Genomic DNA, 19282 nt, shown 5'->3' with positions numbered 1-19282 from the left:
ACTATAATTTTGTTTAATGAAAAAAAATATTGAATTGCTTTTTTGAGAATATGAAATATTAATAATTTAGTGCAAAAATTTAAATTATTTTGAAAATTTTTTTAATTAAAATTTTTGAATATTGAAGATACAAAAAAAATTTTCCCAACTTTTTGACTGAAATTAGTTCCTCATTAAAAATTTTTAATTAATTTTATTACATCTCAATTTTTGATTTAAATTTATATAAAAAATATCTCTGTGAGTAAAATGTATATAATTAAGCCAAAGAAAATTTTTTAAAATAAACTATTTTTTTTTTCCCCAACAAATGAGCGTCTGATAATGATAATAAATAAGAGTTTATTAAGAAATAAAAAACTGATTAGATGTTCTCATATTAATAAAGTATCGCAAATATATACTTGATATATTTACATGTTTGAACAGGTGTATGAACCTGATGGTTAACCTCCTACGGCAAAAGAGTGCGGAGGAGAGAAATCAACCGACAATATTATCATTATCACTATTATTATTATTATTATTTATTCAACCTCCTACATATTTAGCGATAAGAGAAAACCATTTGAATTTAATAACTACGCACTTACTCATAATGTCAACAATTAATTCCTCTAATAAGTATAATCACAAATTTATTATTAGATCCATATGTAAAATATTCATATTTTAGACGAGTATCATCGATTAATCATCTATTTTTTTTTAAATAATAATCAATGAATTCCTTTCGACAAGCGTTCATTACGTTATATTTTTATTTAAAATTCTTCGAGCAAGTCGTCAAAGTTTGACTTGCATAAATATAAAACGTTAATACGTGCATTTCATTATTCGTATTCATTTTAATCTGCTGATACTGCAAAAGTTTAAACAGAGTAATGAAAAAAAAATATAATAAGCTGACGTGGTGTAATTTAATCAGATCGACAAATCTAACAACAAATTATTTTACGTGGACAATAAACTTTTAAATATGCTTATTTCGTGACCTTTTTCATTTGATTTATAATTATAATTATAATAATAAAAAATGCGTCAAACGTTAATTTTTTGTTCATGTAAAATCAAATTCCATATTGAAAAATTTTAATTATAAAAAAAAAAATTCAACTTGCCTATCACCGACATTGATTTAAAACATTTATTTACTTATTAAAGCAATTTATAATTTTTACTTTATTTAATCTCACAAAGTAACCACATCTAATCATCTTGTCTACTCTTTTCTCGTCTCCCCAGCTAACATATCAGTCATGCATGAGTCACTTTGAAAAAAGATCTATAAGGAACATGAAAACAACCTTTTTGCCTTATATATTACATATTACTTTTTACCACGCATACTGTACAACATAAATTCAAATAAAACTATCACTATTACTAATTAGTATTTTTAATATTTATTTTTTGTTCTTGCAATCATTAATAATAATAATGAGAAAAATTTTTCAATTGACTAATAACTGATAAGAGGAGATAATAATCGATAATTGGTGAACAATAAACAAGATATATCGTCGTCTAATAGTCTGGTCATATTATGTCTGCATTGGTAATCTATCCGCAGCATAATAATAATTATAATGCTAATTAATAGCGATGATAATTTACTGCTCAATAAGGTTTTCCGAAGAGACATAGCCATCAAATTAAATCCATGGGTGGTCGTGTCAAATCCATTTAATCTACTGCGAATCTATTCAGTCTTGATATTGAGAAAAATATTTTTTTTTTTTCGATTTAAAATTTAAAATATAAAAATGAAAAATAAAGGGTAAATTTATTTATAATGTGTAATAAATTAAATCCGAGAGTATTTAATTCTAAAAATAATAGAGTTATAGTTTAAAAGCGAAACGAGACGTGACGAAATGACAACATGACAAGTAGTTACCGGGCACAGAGAGATGAAATATGTAATGAAATAAAAAGGAAAAAAATTTTTAAAAATAGAATAGACAAACTAAACTATAATATATGATGATAGTGATACTGTTACTGATACTTAGTGTGTGTTTATGTATGTATGGGTTAATATATATATGTACATATATTAGACACAGCTGCATAGTTATCTTATCGTGTTCGTATCGGTTAATATCAAGCGGACAAACTTCTGTAACTACTTTACCCGCTGAAAAATTGTATGGGTGTGGACTATGCAGATAATAGTAGCGAAAGTCTCGAGAAGGAAGCTTACTTTGTCAGTCATATACATGATAAATGTATGTGTATATGATGAATAAAAAATTATGTTTATGTTTATGAGATTGGAGACAAAGACCATTGGCCTTAGATTAAGTTACTATCGGAACAATTATGCGAACTTTGACATCAAATGAGTCTAGTGTAATTGATTTTAATTAAATAGTCGTTGTTGTAAACATAAGTTGTGTTGTTGCTGATTGTTTATTATTAAAAATGTTTATTTATGAATATCAAGCAATAAATGTTTCTTTTTTTGCTTATTAAAAATTTTTTTTCCTTATTGCGATTGAGTTAACTGAAAAAATATTATTGATGATAATAATTAGATTAACTTTTCGCGAATGGAAGAAATATTTGTCGCTTTTTAAATTGAAGCGTTTTAGAGTATTTTAATGTTAATTAAGTTGCTTAGTAAAATTTTGCCGTTTTAATCAAAATTTCTCATAAAATGTGGAAAATTTTACTACTTGCTATTTTTGGACAGTTTGTAATTATAAATAAGGCAGAAGCTTTTAGAAAAATAAAAATTCCCATAAATGTAAAAATTAAAATTGTTATTTTTAATTTATAAGGCTAAATTTTTTTTCTAGTGTCGAGAAGATGCACCATGTGAAGATTAATTTTTTGATATAATTGATGGATTTGGTATATAATTTACTTAGAAAATTTTTTATACATGTTTGATTCAATTAAAAATTTTTGTAATATATTGATGAACTCTAATTTCAAATAAAAATCTTTAAAAATTAAGAAACATTGTTTGTTATTTTTTTTTCATAGATGAAAAATTAAATACAATATTTTAGCCGTATATTTTTGTATTGATGATATGGAATTAAAAAACTTTAACGTTAAAAAAAAATATAAGCAAATTCTAGATCTGACTTTCATATTTAAATTTCTTTGTTATAAATATTTATGATAATTTAAAAGCAAGTTTTTATTTTTTCAAGATTAGCTATGTTAAGTTCATAGTAATAAGCGCCATATCAAAAATGAGTCAGAGCTAAGAGCTGACGTAAAAGGTGAAATCGATGACAAAAATGTTAGCAATAATTTAGAAAAAAAATATAACAATTTCTTGTAATGTAAAGAGATAAAAAAATACAACAAGAAACATAATGACGTGTAAAAAACGTGCTACAGGAGGGTACTCGTGTAAATTACACCGCATTTAAAATTTTTAAATGCGAATTACAACTTTAAACTCATATTCGCTTTTAAAACTACGCATTCTCACGTGGTATCACATAGACAACAACTAAATGATTACCACGACGAGTCGGTATTCAAGCTCTCCCGCGTTGTAAATGACGGCCGGCTGTCATTTTATTATCTCATTGAATAATTAAAACTTCTACTTGTTATTTACCCAACTCTTTAATCTAACGAGTAATTAGCATAAAACCGCGTCAACTTTGCTAAGAGTTTTTTTAATGTCGCTCCAATAACTTGGAATCCAGCTTTACTCCATTGATAGAAAAAATATGGACATCCAGGATTAAATATAATGTAGCTGGTGGTATGTCTCTGAAGAATATATGTAGAAGAAAAAATCTATAGTATCGTAAACCAGTGCTCCTTATTTGTCCAAGGAATGACGTAAGCCCTTTCATATCCGCAGACCACCTAATACAATAATTCTCTACAAAATATATAATGCTTATCTCAAAAAAAATAGTCTGGGTATTAATAATATAAATCTTCGGCTAAATCTAAAATATGTACGCATGTACACACATATTTGTAAATAAATTATGAAGGACAAGGTCATTATTAACTTGTCTGTGCAACGTCAGAGCTTCAATTGGAATTTAAATCTAAAGTGAGGCCTGTTCTCACGAATTAGCACATCATCTACCATCATCTATAAAAATAAATCTCCAAAAAAAGAATAATGTTAATAATAATACTAGTATATAAAATTTTTTTATTAAAGACGTTCATGTGGATTTGTGAATCAAATTAGCTTACTGTTTACAAAGTTCAATTGTAGTTCATAAAATTATTAAATCCTTCACTTTGACCAACTCCAAATTTTAATTAAATAGGATACACCTGTTAATATTTAAAAAATATTTTTTTCTAAACCTCAATCGTTCTAAATTAACTCAAATTAATTTTATAAACCGGGTATTGAATTTTCATGATTGTTTTTTCTGTTTTTTCTTTTAAAATTTGTTCAGTTCTTCAAATATTTTGACAGCTACAAAATAGCCTATGTTTTAACATTTTTTTTTATTCCGTGCGCTGTTGCCTATTTTTAACACGGCTACAAACATGTCATCGTGATTTAAATTTTTTCCATTGAAATCCTCAATAAATAATCCAGAAATTTTAAAGCACTTTTTTTGAAAAAATAATTTTACACTGATAGAAGGATTTATTTGTATTAAATAATATTTGTTAATAGCTAACAAATCATTTATTAGAGACCATTTTTTAATATTAAATAAATATTTCTTAGTATTTAAAATGATTTGTTTGTATTTAATAAATCTGATATTCATTTATTAAATATTAATAAATCTTTTTAAATACTAAGAAATATTTGTTAAGGACTAACAAATGGCTTCAAATAAATGATTTGTTAAATATTAACAAATCTTTTTAACTATAAACAAATCCTTCTATCAGTGTATTATTTTTTTAAATCTAGAATATACTTTAAATAAAGCTTAGATATTCTTATTAGTTTTTTTTTAAATAATCCAAATAACAGATGTCTGACAATTTAATTTTTTGGAAATAAATTACCACAAGTAAATAAATTTTTTGACAATAATTTATTTGTTAAAAAAAATCAGAAAATTGTCAGACGTCTGCTCCGTTAAATATCATATAAAATTTAAAAACAAAAAGTAACGGATATATGATCCAAAAATAAATATTTAATCGCTTTCAACTTTGTTCAAACTAACGATAACCCAATGCTAAATGATCAACGATTAATAAGCAATAATTAGTCTCGTAATATCACTTATGAACGTCCTTAACAATATAAAAACTTACATATATGAGTCCAGAGTAGTACCGGTCCTTGAGATTGTGAAGTACCGACGCCTCATTGAGACAGGTTAATTCAGCCATATCCTCGACCTTATCAAATTTAGGAGGGTTCATCTTTTGTATATCATCCTTGGCGACTTGTATCCGCTTGCCGGTCTCGGCAATTTCAACCTCGACCTCATCACCGCGCTCTCCTTTGATACCAGCGGCGACAAATCCCTGTGTCTCGTGTGGGACCCAAACCAATTTTTTCTGGGTCCATTCTGCCTGTGTAGCTGGATCATTAAAATTATTCCTGTCGACAGATAGATAACGTAGCTCTGGATCCGACCGGTCTACCCTCGAATCGCCGTCCGCCATTTTTGTTTAGCGTACTCTACACTCACACACACGGATAACACAAAGTATACATACACACACCAATACACACACTGAATATTCTGCTGCTGCTGTTGCTGTTGCTGTACTACTACTATAGTGCTGATGTAGAAGAGAGAGAGAGTACACCGCCTTTCTTGTCTTGGTAAAAAAAATTAAACTCACGCGCACGTATATCTTTTTCTTACACCCAACAATTCAACTGTCTTTATTTATTTTATTTTTAATTTCAAATCGAGATGGGAATTATTTTTTTAAAAAACCACCTCTTCTTTTGCCACGGGCTTGCAGTTGCTGTGACGCCGAACTAAAAAATCAAACCGTTTTTTATTTTAGTTTATTTTATTTAATTAATAAGAAGACTATTTTTTTAATTTATTTACCTGAATTGTTTTATTATTTGTTGTGTAGTTAGTAATAGTATTTGCGATAATGTGTTGGTACGAGTAGTATGAATAAAACCGCACATGTAAAAAAACACAATGCCGTGATTCTTAATCGTTTAATTTTCAGACTCGACTGTCGACTGACGACCGCTGCCGTAGTGTACTACTACTCACTACTACTAACTCCAGTCCAGTCCCAGTCCTCTCCAACTCCAACGTCCACGGAACAGAGTCACTTCTCTTTCTCTCTCAGTCTCAGTACCGTTCCCCAATCCAAATCGTCAACGCCGATTTCTCTACCCCCATGGCACAGACGTAGACGTACAAAGCGATAACTTCTCCCTCTTTACTTTAGTTTTTATTAAGCAAAGATAAAGTACACATGCATGGACCAGCCCAGCTTTCTTGTTTGTAATGCGATGTATAACGTACACTTTCTTTCACTGTCGATTGTATACTCTTTAAATCCCACTGTCACGCTCCCTCGACTGCTGTCTCCGTCTAGCGGCACCACAGACGCTAATTCAAATTTTAACGGTCTTACATAGAAACTTGCCGTAATTTTTATTTATTCTTTATACTTTTATAAAAAATAATTTAAATATAACAAATTAGTGATAGCTGTTAAAAATTTACAGTCGAATATTAATAATTTTTAAATTAAATATAAATAATATATTTATTAACAGAAAAGATATTTTTAGTTTACAATTAACGAGTTTTAAATACCGGCTCAAATTTTATTGGTTTAAATTTTTGGCGCGTTTTAGCTCGGAATTTAAATTTATAAATTCCTAACAAACTGAATTATCGACTGTGGTTTACTTTCTGACGTTATTAAATTTAAAAATTGTTTTTTTTATAATAATGTTTAATTTTTTTTTGTTATAAATCAATCTTTTAAAAATAATTATTCAAAAAATTATATTTTGAAAAAAAAATATTCACATTATTGATATAAATTTTATAATACTAATTTTAATGTAACATATCTTTTAATACGCTTAAATTATAATTTTGAAATGAGTATTAATAAAAAAGTAAATTAATTTTCAATGTTTAACATATTTTTGATTGGTTAAAAAATAAATAGAGCAATAAATCAAAATAAATCCCAAGTTCGCAAAACCGGTTGGCCTACAATACAAGGTGATTTTAAAAAATATACAAACATATGAGTCATACAATTAGTTACATATTTGGTACTGTATGAGATTACCATTTCAGATAAAATTTTTTACATTATATTTCATGTTATCATTATTAAATGATTAATTCATAAAATATGTATGACATTATACCAATAAATTTTTTTTATCTCAAATATTGAGCATTGATGTTTGAATAAATTAATAATTAATTACAAAATTAATATTAAAAATTATTATAGATGGCGCTAAATTTAATTTAAATTTAATACGATTTATCACTTATTTGGATGTGATTCATTTTCCATATGATGCAATTAAAATACGTATGTAGGTTAATTCCACGTAAGGTAATTCACATAAGTACAATAAAATATCTTTTTGCGGTACTTCTTTATAAGAAAATTTAACGACTAAAACCTAATATTTAGAATTTCACATCCGCGAGCTACAGAAATTTCTCTCTGACAATTATTTCTACATAATTAGTCAATTATATAATATAAATAAGTAATTAATTAACACATTTAAGTATTGAAATTATCCTTAATCGTTAGCAAATTAATTTGACCTAAACCTAATCCAAATATAGACTAAATAAAATTGAACACGTCGATGACTAAATTGAGAGATGAACGATTTAGATTTAATGGTGTCTGAGTACTTGAAAACAAATATATAAAAAAGTATGTCTATATATATAAGTAATGCAGTATTAAATGCGAGTACTTTAAAGGCGGGAAATCATTTGCTCTTAAGGTAACTTTTCATGAATGCTTCATGTACTATTACGGTTGATATCACGAAGCTTAGATAGAGAGATGCCTTGGATAACTTCTGACTATGCGACGTGGTTAAGATCAACTGTATCAACATGCTCTCTTTTTTTTTCTTTTTCAGTGGTATTCATATCAATAATAAACTGACTCATCTCAATTGCTTCATCTTTTTATGTAATCCATCATTATCATTAATTTAATCATTATTATAATCGATAAATTGCTGCGTATTATAAGATTAGTTCTTGTAGAGTTCACCTAGTATTCTGTAAAATTTATTAGTTTAAAGTCTGCTGCATTGCTATTTTAAATTCTACTTCTTAAACTAGTACCGTTAAAATAAAAAAATTTTAAACAAATACAATTCGTCTGATTGTTCTGTAATTTGAATTTAAATTAACGCCTACTTGCCAACATATTGTACGCTTAAAACACTTTATTTTTTTTTCATCCTTAATATTTTTATTTCTTACTCAAGAATTATTCATTTAAATTTAAAATTTATTTTTTTTCAATTAAATATTTTTCTTTTTAGTGAAAAATGTACTCCGTAGAAAAAAACAATTCCGACGAGGTAAGAATTTGTTAAATTTACCTAAAAAAATAAAATTATTTAATTACCATTAATTTTGTTTAGGTAATGGTTGTCAACTTACGTAGTGATACTTTTACAAAACCGAGTAAAGAAATGAGACAAGCGATGTTTGATGCTGAAGTTGGTGATGACGTCTGTGAAGAAGATCCAACTGTTATAAGTATTTTTTATAATAATAACTAAATAAACTGAATGATTAATTCGTTTTAATAATAATTTTAGAGCTACAAAAAGTTGCTGCAGAATTATTAGGAAAAGAAGCAGCACTTTTTGTCCCCAGTGGATCTATGGGAAATTTAATTGCCAGTAAGTTCTTTTAATAAAGCATGAATATCAATTAAATTTACCAATTAAATAATTATTTTTTTTTTAGTAATGGTTCATTGTGACCAACGTGGCTGCGAAATTTATCTGGGTGAAGACTGTCATATAGTTCAGCATGAGCAAGGAGCAGCAGCCCAGATAGCCGGTGTGACAATCTCAACAATTCCCAACAATTCCAACGGCACGTTTAATATAAACACGATAAAAAGTAGACTGCGCGATTCAAAAAACGTCCATCATCCAATATCAAGAATGATTGCTGTTGAGAATACTCTAAATGGTAAAATCTTGCCGCTAGAATGGCTAAAAGAAGTTGTGGAATTTGGAAAGAACAACAATTTAAAAGTACATATGGACGGCGCTCGTTTATGGAACGCCGCGATTGGTAGCAATACTTGTGTCAAAGACATCGTTCGAGGCTTAGACTCGGTGACATTTTGTCTCAGCAAAGGCCTGGGTGCTCCAGTTGGCTCAGTACTATGTGGGAGCAGCGAATTTATCATCAAGGCACGTCGTTGTAGGAAGCTACTGGGTGGTGGAATGCGCCAAGTTGGAGTTCTAGCTGCTGCTGGTTTGGTTGCCCTGGATGGTCGCTTCAGATTACACAAGGACCATGAGAAGGCGACTGCTATGATGAAGGCGATCAATCAAATGAATTCGAAGATTATCAACGTTAACGCTGCTAGTGTCCAGACTAACATGGTTTTTGTTGATGTCAATAATTCAGAGGCTATTGATGCTGAGAAAGTGGTTCATAGACTTGGGACAGTTGTTGATGATCATCCAGATGATCAAGTTATTGTCAAAGCTTGGGCTGAGTGGGAAGGTTGCCTGAGATTAGTTTTTCATCTTGATATTTCTGATGAAATGCTCAATGCTGCCATTAAAAAGTTCAAGTATGTCATTTCTCAGTTTGATCCTGCAATTATTAATTAGAGAGATTATACAAATGTATTTAACTAAATATTATAAGTTAATGAAAATTAATTTAGCGGATATTTAATCATTTTGAAGATAAATAAATTATATTAGCAAAAAAAATTATAAAAAAAAATTGACATGTAAAAATTTTAAACAATAAAAAATGCAATTTTTTAAGAATAATTTTTCTGAACAAATTTATTTGTTAAAAAAATTTAAAAATGGTCAAGTGACTGCTAATTTTAATGTCATTATAAGTTATTATTTTTAATTATAATCAATACATTTGTTGAAAACTCATTTTGACTTTTGAATAAAATTTTAATAATTATTAAAACAAAATTTTTTAATTCAACATTATAAAAACTTGTCAACTTTTTACTTTATGAATAAAAACTTTTAAAAATACCTACAATAAATAACTAAGAATAATTATTTTAAAATATTGACGTATAAAGTTTAAAAAATTCTAAATATGTTAACGTTAAAATTTTATGAGTGAATAATACTATTACTGTCATCTATAGTTTTATTTGAATTGTTATTGCCTGCTTTTCTAACCTATCAGCTCCTTATTTGCGCTCTCTTTTATCAATTGTTAGTAAAAAAAACCTACTTTGACATTTTTCATTAATTCAAAAAATTATTTTAAATACTTACATCAATGAAAAAAAATTAAAGCAATTTTTGTGTAAATAAAACAATTAATATTAATAAAACTAAAAAATTTAATCATCCCAATTATTTTCTGAACTGATAGTTGACCTTGACAGCTGTTTTTTTTGTCTACCAACTGCAAGAAATATTAAATAAAAATACCAACATGAGTGACACTTTGTTTTCAAAACAAAAATAAAAGCGTCTATATTGTTTACATTTTTAAAAACTTATTTATCAACTATACTATTAATAATTGTAATAAATATTTAAGAATGCTGAGTGACTATGAATTATTTACACAATTGTGTGTTAAACGTGGAGTTTTTTCACCGCCAGAAATTTTGGATGCCATGAAAATAGCCAGGTAAATTATTTATTAGCTTATGATACTGAAATTGAGATACATCTGATAATTTTTAGAATTTTTTTAATAAATAAATAATAGCAAGAAAAATTTATTTAAAATATTTAATTTTTAAATTTCAAAAAAATTATAAATGCAATTTTTTAAAAATAATTTTCTATACCTAGTTTATTTTTCAAAAAAGATAAAAAAACTGTCAAGTGTCTGCTAAATTCAGTATTATATTAGTTTAATAATTAAAAATCAATAAAATAAACCAATTTTAAAACTTTAAAGTTCATGATATTAAAGTTAGCTGTCACTTTACAATTTTTCAATTTTATTTAACAAAAAAATTCGTTCCAAAAAATAATTTAAAAAAAATTGCATTTTTAATTTTTTAAAATTTCTCCATGTCAATTTTTTTTCTTATTTTTTTTTGCCATAATTTATTTGTTATAAAATTCTTAACATTATTAAATATGTGCTAAATTAATTTTCATTTAAAGTTCAACAGGTGAGTTACGTTTGCCATGTCAGTCAATAGTAATACCAGTTTGCGAAATAATAAGTCGTGTGTTGATATCAAGCTCGACTATAAAGTCAGTGGACCTGAGTGACTGTATGCTCATCACCAAAGGCATGAGTAAGCTTCTGGAGTCACTTCGTGACGGTACAAATATCACAACGCTGAATTTAAAAGGCAACAACATCAGCGGGTTGATAGCCAGCCAGCTCGGGGAAATTTTCCAGCACAATAATACACTGAAACATCTTTACTTACAATGGAACAACATTGGTTCCGATGTAGAAGCATTTGACAAATTTTGCCAGGGTCTCGCCATGAATTACAATATCGAGGAACTGGATTTAAGGTATAATCAAATAACGCCTCATTGCGCTGACGCTTTAATGAACTTGCTGAAAAAAAACAAAGCGCTGAAAGTTTTGAACCTCGAGTGGAATACGCTAGGTTTCCATGGCGGACAGTCTTTGCTGAATGGTATAAAAGATAATAATAGTATTACTAAGTTAAACTTACGTGGTAATTGCGTACCTGATAGTATTGTTGATTCAATTGATAACGTAACTCTGAGGAATCAGAGTAAAAAATCAATTACTTCTTCGAATATTACTTCTAAGTCTACAGATAAATTAACTGGTAATTGTTTCAGCAAAAATGATAATTGCATAATGGTTTTGTATGAACGTGCTCATAAATTAAGTCTTCAAGATACGGAAAATAAATTGAATGATTCAGAGTCAGTTGATGAGTTTAAATTAAAGGAATTGGGCTCGAATTTCAGGAAGAAACGTTTGAGACGTAAAAAAAATTCAAAGTCTGATAAATTATTAAACTCTAATTCTGATTCTGACTCTGACAGTTCTTTTAAAATTAATGATAATAGTGATAAAGGAGGTAAAACTGAATTTAACAAAATAATGGAGTTGAATAAAATTTTACATGACAGAAGTGAGACGATTAATGTCTTGACAAAGCAGATAAATACCAAGGATGAAGAAATAAAATCCAGTAATGAGTTAGTGGAGAAACTTAGATATGAAATTGATGAATGGAAGAGAAGATTTGATGAAATTGTTGAGGAAAAAAAGAGGGAAATTCTAGAATTGGAGGAAAAGCATAAAAAAATAGAAGAGGATTTAAAGAAAAATTGTAAGACAATTGAGGATAAATATAATATATGTCTGTTGAAAAATAAAGACTGGGAAGGAAAAATCCGTTATTATGAGAAGAATATTCATAAAAGCTCGTTGGAGGTAATTGCGCTGAGAGAAAAGTGGATGAGTAAGTCGAAGGAGTATGAAGATATCATTGAGATTAAGAACACGGAGGTGCATAAAATAAGACGAGAGTACAAGGAGAGAGACAATAAGTACAAAATTGAGGTGAATATTTTAAAAAGTACGCTTAAAGAAACCACAACCGCGTTGGAGGATTGTCAGGATCAATTACAGAAATCACGCAATGAGTTGCGTGAAATGGGAAGTAGCTTGGCGACTTTCAGAGCTAAGGTTGATGAGCTAGAGGGCATTGATTGTAAGTATGGCAAAGTGGTAGAAGTTTGCCAGAGAATTAAAGATGAAAAGTTTGGCGTTGAAGAAAAATTAAATGACGCTCAGAGAATTATTGCGGGTCTTAAGAAACGGGTGCAGAGTTTGGAGAGCGAGCTGGTTGATCCCCAGAGGAAATATGATTTGTTGAAGGCCCAGCTGGATGAGGAAAGAGATAAATCGGCGAGGTTGAAACAGGAGCTAGAAGATGAAAGAATGAGGATTAGGGATCAAGATTCCCAGCTGCAGAAAATGAGCCAGCAGGTGACGGTCATGTCCGGGCAGATTAATGATATTCAGAAAAATTATGCTGAGGAATTGAGGGAAAGAGATAAAGACATAAAACAACTTAAGGAAATTATTGCGGGGAAAGAAAAGGAATTTAATGATTTAAAGTAAGGATTTAATTTTTATTTTTAGAGTTGTTAATATCTTTATTTTATTCTTATTGTTTTTTAGGGCTGAAGAAGCGCAACGAGCTGGACATTTACACGCGGCATTTAACAAGTACCTGAGTTCAATAGGACCTTGAATTACAAATTTATAATATATTTCTTTATTTTTTTATTTAAATATCAATTTTATTAAAATTTTTTAGTAAAATTTTGCAGAGATATTTAATATTCGTTACAAACGATGCGTAGTATTAATTTAAAAAAAAATCATGGAATTGATTAGTTTTTTTAATTAAAAAAATAATAAAAAATCGAATCAACGGTTATTACGTACTTTTCGTACTCGGAAATATAAATATTAATACTAGAAAGGTAATTCTTAAATAAAAAAAGAAATCGGTGTAAAATTATAAGTGACGTGACAGTTTCACGGAATTTGCGAGAGTTAGACTGCATGACGCTGTCGCATTAAAATAAATATAGTAGTTATTATAGAATAGGATAGAGCGTTAACCATCACTTATAAATAATTATCTTTTAAGAATTCTTGTTAAGTGATTTTCATCGCTTTCCTCGTATTATTAGTTGCTAATAACTAATTATGTATCATGCGATGTTTATTATGGGATATTTATAGCTATTGATTTATTTGTCAACTTCAACCAGAGTACTCTGTTGATTGATTAGTTTTATACCCAAATATTTTTTAAAGAGTGTTATTAATAAACAATATTAATAAACGCTAATTACTATTTTTATTTACGGATAATTTATTTTATAGTTTTGTGTTTTATACTACTTGATCTTACGTAAACATAAATAATTATGAAAATACTTCCAAGTTATGAAGAAATTTTTTTATGTTAAATTTTATTTTTTATCATTCATGCAGTATTATTATTTCAAAGCATATTTCTTATTAAAAAAATAGCTGTTTATTTATTTTACAATCATCAGAATTTTTTCTTGTTCAAAACAACAATAATTCATAAAGAAAAATTCCTAAAAATATTGGGGAAGATATTTGTAAATAAAAAAAAAAGTTCATATAAATAATAAATAATTTTTTTAATAACTTAACTTGTAACATATTTATTGTTTATAATTATAATTATTATAAGTTTAAAAATAAAAGCAGATAATGTTTAAACAGTGAAAATAATTAAGATTCGATTTGAATCGTGTTTAATATACCAGTGTTTCAATAATTTAAAAAATTGAAATAAAATATTGGAACACTAATTATTTTACAACCTTTTTAACAGATACTTGTTCAATAATTTATACAATGTTTATGTATTTTTTATACAATTTATAGTGACGAACTTAATAGTACAATTGAAATGGCAGTTATGATAATAAGTCTCATTTTAAAATAAAAAAAAAAAGCTATTAATTGACAAAATAAAAGCAACTGAACGAATTTTAATTACACGTTTATTTTGTTTGTTAATAAGATTTAATTAAATAAACAATTAATAATAATGTTACTATTTATTATTATTATTTATCAATCTATATATATATATTTTTTTTTTCATCTCTAATGTAGAGACGTCATCAATGCTACATTTTACTAATGCTCAGTAGCATATTTAAATTAAGATTAACATTCATACAATATTTATACACAATTATTAAACATATCAATTTGAATATATATATGCACACATTTATGGTGTTAAGTTTGACGCGTGGGTGGCCAACGCCTTAGTTTTAAAGGCACGTGATTTCTTATCTCGCAACGACATAACATTTATTAATATATCTGCGACAAGTAATATGTATATTTTTTTAAGTTAAGACAACGGCACGATCTAGATATCATTTAATCGCAGTCACATGCTTATATTTAACTTCCTTTTCCTTTCCATTGTGATAAAAAATAATATTTAAATTATATACGATAATTGAAATCATATTTAGTGTACTCATACTTTAGCTATTGGCTTTGTTTTTAGGTATAAAAGAAAAAGAAAGATTTTACTATTATTTTGATTTATTGTACGTAAAAAGGCACATGTTATGTAATTATTTATTTATTTAATAACTATTTTTATATATTGAAAAATGAAGACAGAAAATTTAATTTTTCTATGTATGTTCAAATTAAAAAAAAAAAATTTTATTTTTTTTAATTTTGGGTATGTAAATGGTACCCATTAATATTTCAACTCAAGTTCATGAAATCACACGCTAATTTCATTATATTAATTTTAGTTATATAGTTGAACTAATTAATTCTTTTGACTGATTCAGAAAACTCTAAAGTGTAATTGATTTTTTTAGTCAATAAATTTATATTACAAATCGCAATTACACAAATATTATGCTGCTACTGACTAAAATTATTATAAATTTATTTATAATTTTAGTAAGTTTTATATATGTTTATATATACTTAAATATTTTTGAATAAATAAGAAATAGTCCATTGTAATACTAAGTCAGGAGTTCATTAATTTATTTTAAGCTATAAAAATGAATTTTTTTAAGTAAACGCTTATTATAAATTTTCTTTGGTCGTAATCATGACTTTTTGTTTAGTTTTGTACTAAAAAAAAAAAAAAAAAAATAAAATAAAAAAAAAAAATAAAATTCAAGATAATTTTATACAATAATATTTTTCATCAATTATTTAACATGTAAATAAATAATTACGTTAATTGAATGTACCCGACTTAGATTACAGTTCCTCATAATTTAATAACTCAACTAATTTATAATAATTTAGCTTAAAAAACTTTTTACATATTCTGGAAGATATTAATCATTACGATAGGTTTTTATAAGCAATTTTATCTATAAATAAATAAATTTAATTTAAAAATTAAATATTTACTAAACATTCACTTGTTTATAAAAAATTCCAATACACAATCGCAAATATTTCCTATTACTCTAACAAATAAAAAACATTGAAAATTATCTACACAATTGAACTAATAAATTTAAAATGTATAAGGATACTCAGCGATATAATTTTTAATAGGAATTGGTAAAGATTTAGTATCTATTTTATGTTTATTAATAACAAGCCTAGCAAGATGTGAAAGCGTACCAACATCTTTAACAACCGGCTTTGTTAAATAAATTTTACTGTACAGATGTCCAGTCAAGTCGACCCAGACTTGCTTTAAATTTCCATTGCCGTGTTTCGACACATAAATATAATAATCAAGCAATTTTATCGGACAGTCGAACTGCGGCATCGTCATGATAAGCTGAGGTTCCGAATCGAGTCGGAAATTTCTGTTGTAGAAGTGAACTCTGACAGAGGTCGGCCCGCGGTCAGTCTGGACAGAAATAGCAAAGACAAATCTACTGTCCGAGCTGTCTCTGACAAGCCACCTGCCGATTTCCATGTTTTTAAGTAAGTTTTCGCTCTGCTGCCAATTCATGCCCTCGTAATACCACCCAGTACTGCTCAACAATTTCTTGATGTCTGTTGTCTTGGGGAGACCTCTTTTTTGCGAGTACCCTTCGTCGTAGTTGTAAGACACCGGCATCAACCAAGACACTGGTGTCGTCGGAGTTGGAGTTGAAGTATCTTCACGCCTCTCATTCTCGCAGCTACTTCCCGTTTGCTGGGTGTCCATTTGTACTAATATGCAATTTCCAGCTTCTGATGTTGTAGTAGCTGAATTTATTCCATTTACGGTGGTGATGGTGTCAACATTGTTCCCAGAACTTTTTGTTGCCGTGATATTAAGCGTGCATTGATCGACGTTCGCAGGCAATTGAATTGTCGCACTGACTTTTATTTGTACAGCACCTGGATCGTCGGTCGATGATTTACGCTGAACTGTTTCTGACTGTAAATTATTACTACAATTATTACTATTATAATTATAACTATAATTATTGTTATTGTTATTATTATTAATGGAATTTGATTGTGATGAACAGCAACAGTTTGAATTTTTTCTAGATTGCCTATCACCAGCCGCTGGATTGCAATTATCGTGAATAGAATTGTCAGGCCTAGGCTGGATGAAGGAATCACGACGCATTCCTGGCAATTCTTGACAGCCGCTGGGCGGATGAACTGACGGAGTCACTTCTTCTTTGGGGAAATCACGGTGATAGTTGAAGTTAGCGAGTGATTGAAGCAAATCGTTGTTAGAAAATAACAATTGGGAACTATTATCTTCGGACAGTCTCTTCTGAACTAGACACCCACCACCAGACAACTTGGGCCTGATTTCAATCCTCGGAGAGTGGATCAGCGAATCAGAGTCTGTCGGCTGGAGCAGGTAACCCCCCGATTGGATGTTCGGGGTGGTTATCGTGACAGTGCCGCCGGTGAGATCACAAGTCGTGTTTATCTTGCACTCGGAGTTGGACGGCTTGGAGATGTTCCAGTAGTCGACCAAGAATCCGGGACTTGGTATCTGAGCGGTGCCCGAGCCTTGATTGGATTGAATTATTGTCGGCCCGTGGATTATTGTCGGAGCGTTTATTATGCAGTTGCTCCCGTAACTGCGTGGCATCATCAGTCCTCCACCGCAACTGTAGTAATTGCCGTAGGATGATGCCACTGGAGATGATGATGTTGTGGTTGATGGATGCATTGCTGTGTCTTGGAGTCGCGAGTCTGGATTACAACATCCCGGGGCTGGAAAACGATGCCGGCAGTTTGGGCACATTACTGTCAGCATCTTAGTAAAGGTGATGGTTTTTGTCCCAGCATTATTTTATGTAATCTGAAATTTAAGAGAATTTATTAGTTTTTTGGCAATCAATTTAAAAAAAAAAAAAATGTAAAATTTTTGGTAAAAATATTTTTATTAAAAACTAGCAACCTTGCAGTCACTATGTGACTGCCGTGACTTGTGGACTATAAATAAATGAAATTTTGTTTTATTAAATAATGACTTTTGTTAAATTGCACTGTGCTTTCTTAACTATTGACATTTTTAAAGATATAAACTCATCCCGATGTTAAACTCATCAAGAGCTTTCATTTGAGTACCCACATGCATTTTGATATATTTTTCATATATATAAATATATGAAAAATTGATGTGGGTACTCAAATGAAAGGTCTTCATGAGTGTAATGTCAGGGTGAACTTATATCTTTAAAAATGTCAATAGTTCTCAAGATACAAGGTCATTTTTTAATTATATATCTAGAGATAGAGAATTTTTGAATGCAGCCTAAATATTATCATAAATTGACTATCGGTGAGAATGATGTGAAATCTTGAAAATACACAAATTCAAATCAAGACTTTTGCAACGACACTAAATTTTTCTAAAAAAAAAACCGATTTTATCATATGACTATCCTAGACACAAAATTTTTCTTATTCTCTTAATAATATAGTTTGAAAATTTGATACTAAAATTGTCATAAAAAAAGGTTGTTAAAATTTCTCATTTGGAAATTAAAAAAAAAACTGTAAGTGCAATTTTATTTTTAGTAAAAATTAATTTTAAAAGTAAAATCAGAAAATTTTTAAATAATTAAAAAACGAAAAAATATTAAATAATTGATATTAAAGGATATTTAATATTTAATACCTATATATAGATTTGTTTACCATAATATTGATAGATATAATAAAATAATAAAAGATTAATTACAACATATAGAATAAGAGACAAAATGACCGTTAGACTATTGTCACAAGATAAAATATGCTATTTTATCCTACTTAGAAACATATATGTATACAATTAAACTTTAAACTGAGAATTTATTAGTTACGTATAAAAGAGGGGAATGACATTGAAGACAAACATAAATGATATTTCTATATCTACAACAAAATATATACGTATCCTGCTGATGTATTACAAATACGATAACGAGTCTATCAATAACTGTTAACAAAAAACTGGATTAGATACATTTATTATCATTTTTATACGTATAATTTTTTTTTCGTAGAAATATTTACGAGTTAGCAGTATCTAAAGCTGTCTCTTCAGGGAAGAATATCACAATTTTGATTATTATTTATGTGATTCAGTGATAAAAAAAAATTTATTATTTTCTTTTATTCCAAAACTTTGGCTCTATTCTAAAAACTACGCAATCAATTAATCA

At 28.2% G+C, this 19282-nt stretch overlaps 4 protein-coding genes across 9 annotated transcripts in view; 2 read left to right on the top strand and 2 right to left on the bottom strand.

Moving 5' to 3' along the window:
- The window catches only part of LOC123260016 (myosin heavy chain, non-muscle), a 31282-nt gene extending 24844 nt beyond the window's left edge, over positions 1-6438 (bottom strand). Inside the window, exons 1-2 of one of the 3 annotated variants that reach the window (XM_044720914.1) lie at positions 5985-6438; positions 5227-5908 (exon numbers count right to left, since the gene is read on the bottom strand). In XM_044720914.1, the coding sequence (XP_044576849.1) occupies positions 5227-5583 (357 nt within the window). In that variant the 5' untranslated portion in view covers positions 5584-5908; positions 5985-6438. The other 2 variants (XM_044720916.1, XM_044720915.1) reach the window with 2 other exon arrangements.
- Positions 6439-8032: 1594 nt separating this feature from the next.
- LOC123259293 (probable low-specificity L-threonine aldolase 2) lies at positions 8033-9879 on the top strand. 3 transcript variants are annotated; one of them, XM_044719656.1, is made up of 5 exons: positions 8033-8088; positions 8450-8488; positions 8552-8669; positions 8732-8815; positions 8883-9879. In XM_044719656.1, the coding sequence occupies exons 2-5, from the start codon at positions 8456-8458 to the stop codon at positions 9767-9769; spliced, it is 1122 nt and encodes a 373-aa protein (XP_044575591.1). In that variant the 5' UTR covers positions 8033-8088; positions 8450-8455; the 3' UTR covers positions 9770-9879. The 3 variants fall into 3 exon arrangements, with proteins under 3 accessions (XP_044575591.1, XP_044575590.1, XP_044575592.1); XM_044719655.1 differs by lacking the exon at positions 8033-8088 and adding an exon at positions 8136-8334; XM_044719657.1 differs by lacking the exons at positions 8033-8088; positions 8450-8488 and having other exon boundaries at positions 8570-8662.
- A 369-nt stretch (positions 9880-10248) lies between these two features.
- On the top strand, positions 10249-13482 carry LOC123259076 (leucine-rich repeat-containing protein 45-like). The gene is made up of 4 exons (XM_044719343.1): positions 10249-10252; positions 10583-10778; positions 11267-13225; positions 13290-13482. The coding sequence occupies exons 1-4, from the start codon at positions 10249-10251 to the stop codon at positions 13360-13362; spliced, it is 2232 nt and encodes a 743-aa protein (XP_044575278.1). The 3' UTR covers positions 13363-13482.
- A 1040-nt stretch (positions 13483-14522) lies between these two features.
- Positions 14523-19282, bottom strand: part of LOC123259631 (hybrid signal transduction histidine kinase I-like) — a 34407-nt gene continuing 29647 nt past the window's right edge. For both annotated transcript variants that reach the window (XM_044720249.1, XM_044720248.1), the window contains exon 2: positions 14523-17931. In XM_044720249.1, the coding sequence (XP_044576184.1) occupies positions 16177-17886 (1710 nt within the window). In that variant the 5' untranslated portion in view covers positions 17887-17931 and the 3' untranslated portion in view covers positions 14523-16176. The remainder of the gene's footprint in view (positions 17932-19282) is intronic.

Source organism: Cotesia glomerata, linkage group LG2, assembly GCF_020080835.1.
Source record: "Cotesia glomerata isolate CgM1 linkage group LG2, MPM_Cglom_v2.3, whole genome shotgun sequence".
In the NCBI taxonomy this organism is placed as follows: domain Eukaryota; kingdom Metazoa; phylum Arthropoda; class Insecta; order Hymenoptera; family Braconidae; genus Cotesia; species Cotesia glomerata.
Note: the sequence above shows the minus strand (reverse complement) of the source record. Positions and strands in the feature narration are given on the sequence as shown.

Bases quoted from the DNA above. Each gene is read 5' to 3' on its own strand.
- LOC123259293 (XM_044719656.1), top strand. From the start codon at position 8,456: ATGTACTCCGTAGAAAAAAACAATTCCGACGAG. The intron at 8,489-8,551 runs GTAAGAATTTGT...AATTTTGTTTAG, and splicing joins AAAAAAACAATTCCGACGAG to GTAATGGTTGTCAACTTACG. The intron at 8,670-8,731 runs GTATTTTTTATA...TAATAATTTTAG, and splicing joins AGAAGATCCAACTGTTATAA to AGCTACAAAAAGTTGCTGCA.
- LOC123259076 (XM_044719343.1), top strand. The intron at 10,779-11,266 runs GTAAATTATTTA...TTTCATTTAAAG, and splicing joins GATGCCATGAAAATAGCCAG to TTCAACAGGTGAGTTACGTT. The intron at 13,226-13,289 runs GTAAGGATTTAA...ATTGTTTTTTAG, and splicing joins AAGGAATTTAATGATTTAAA to GGCTGAAGAAGCGCAACGAG.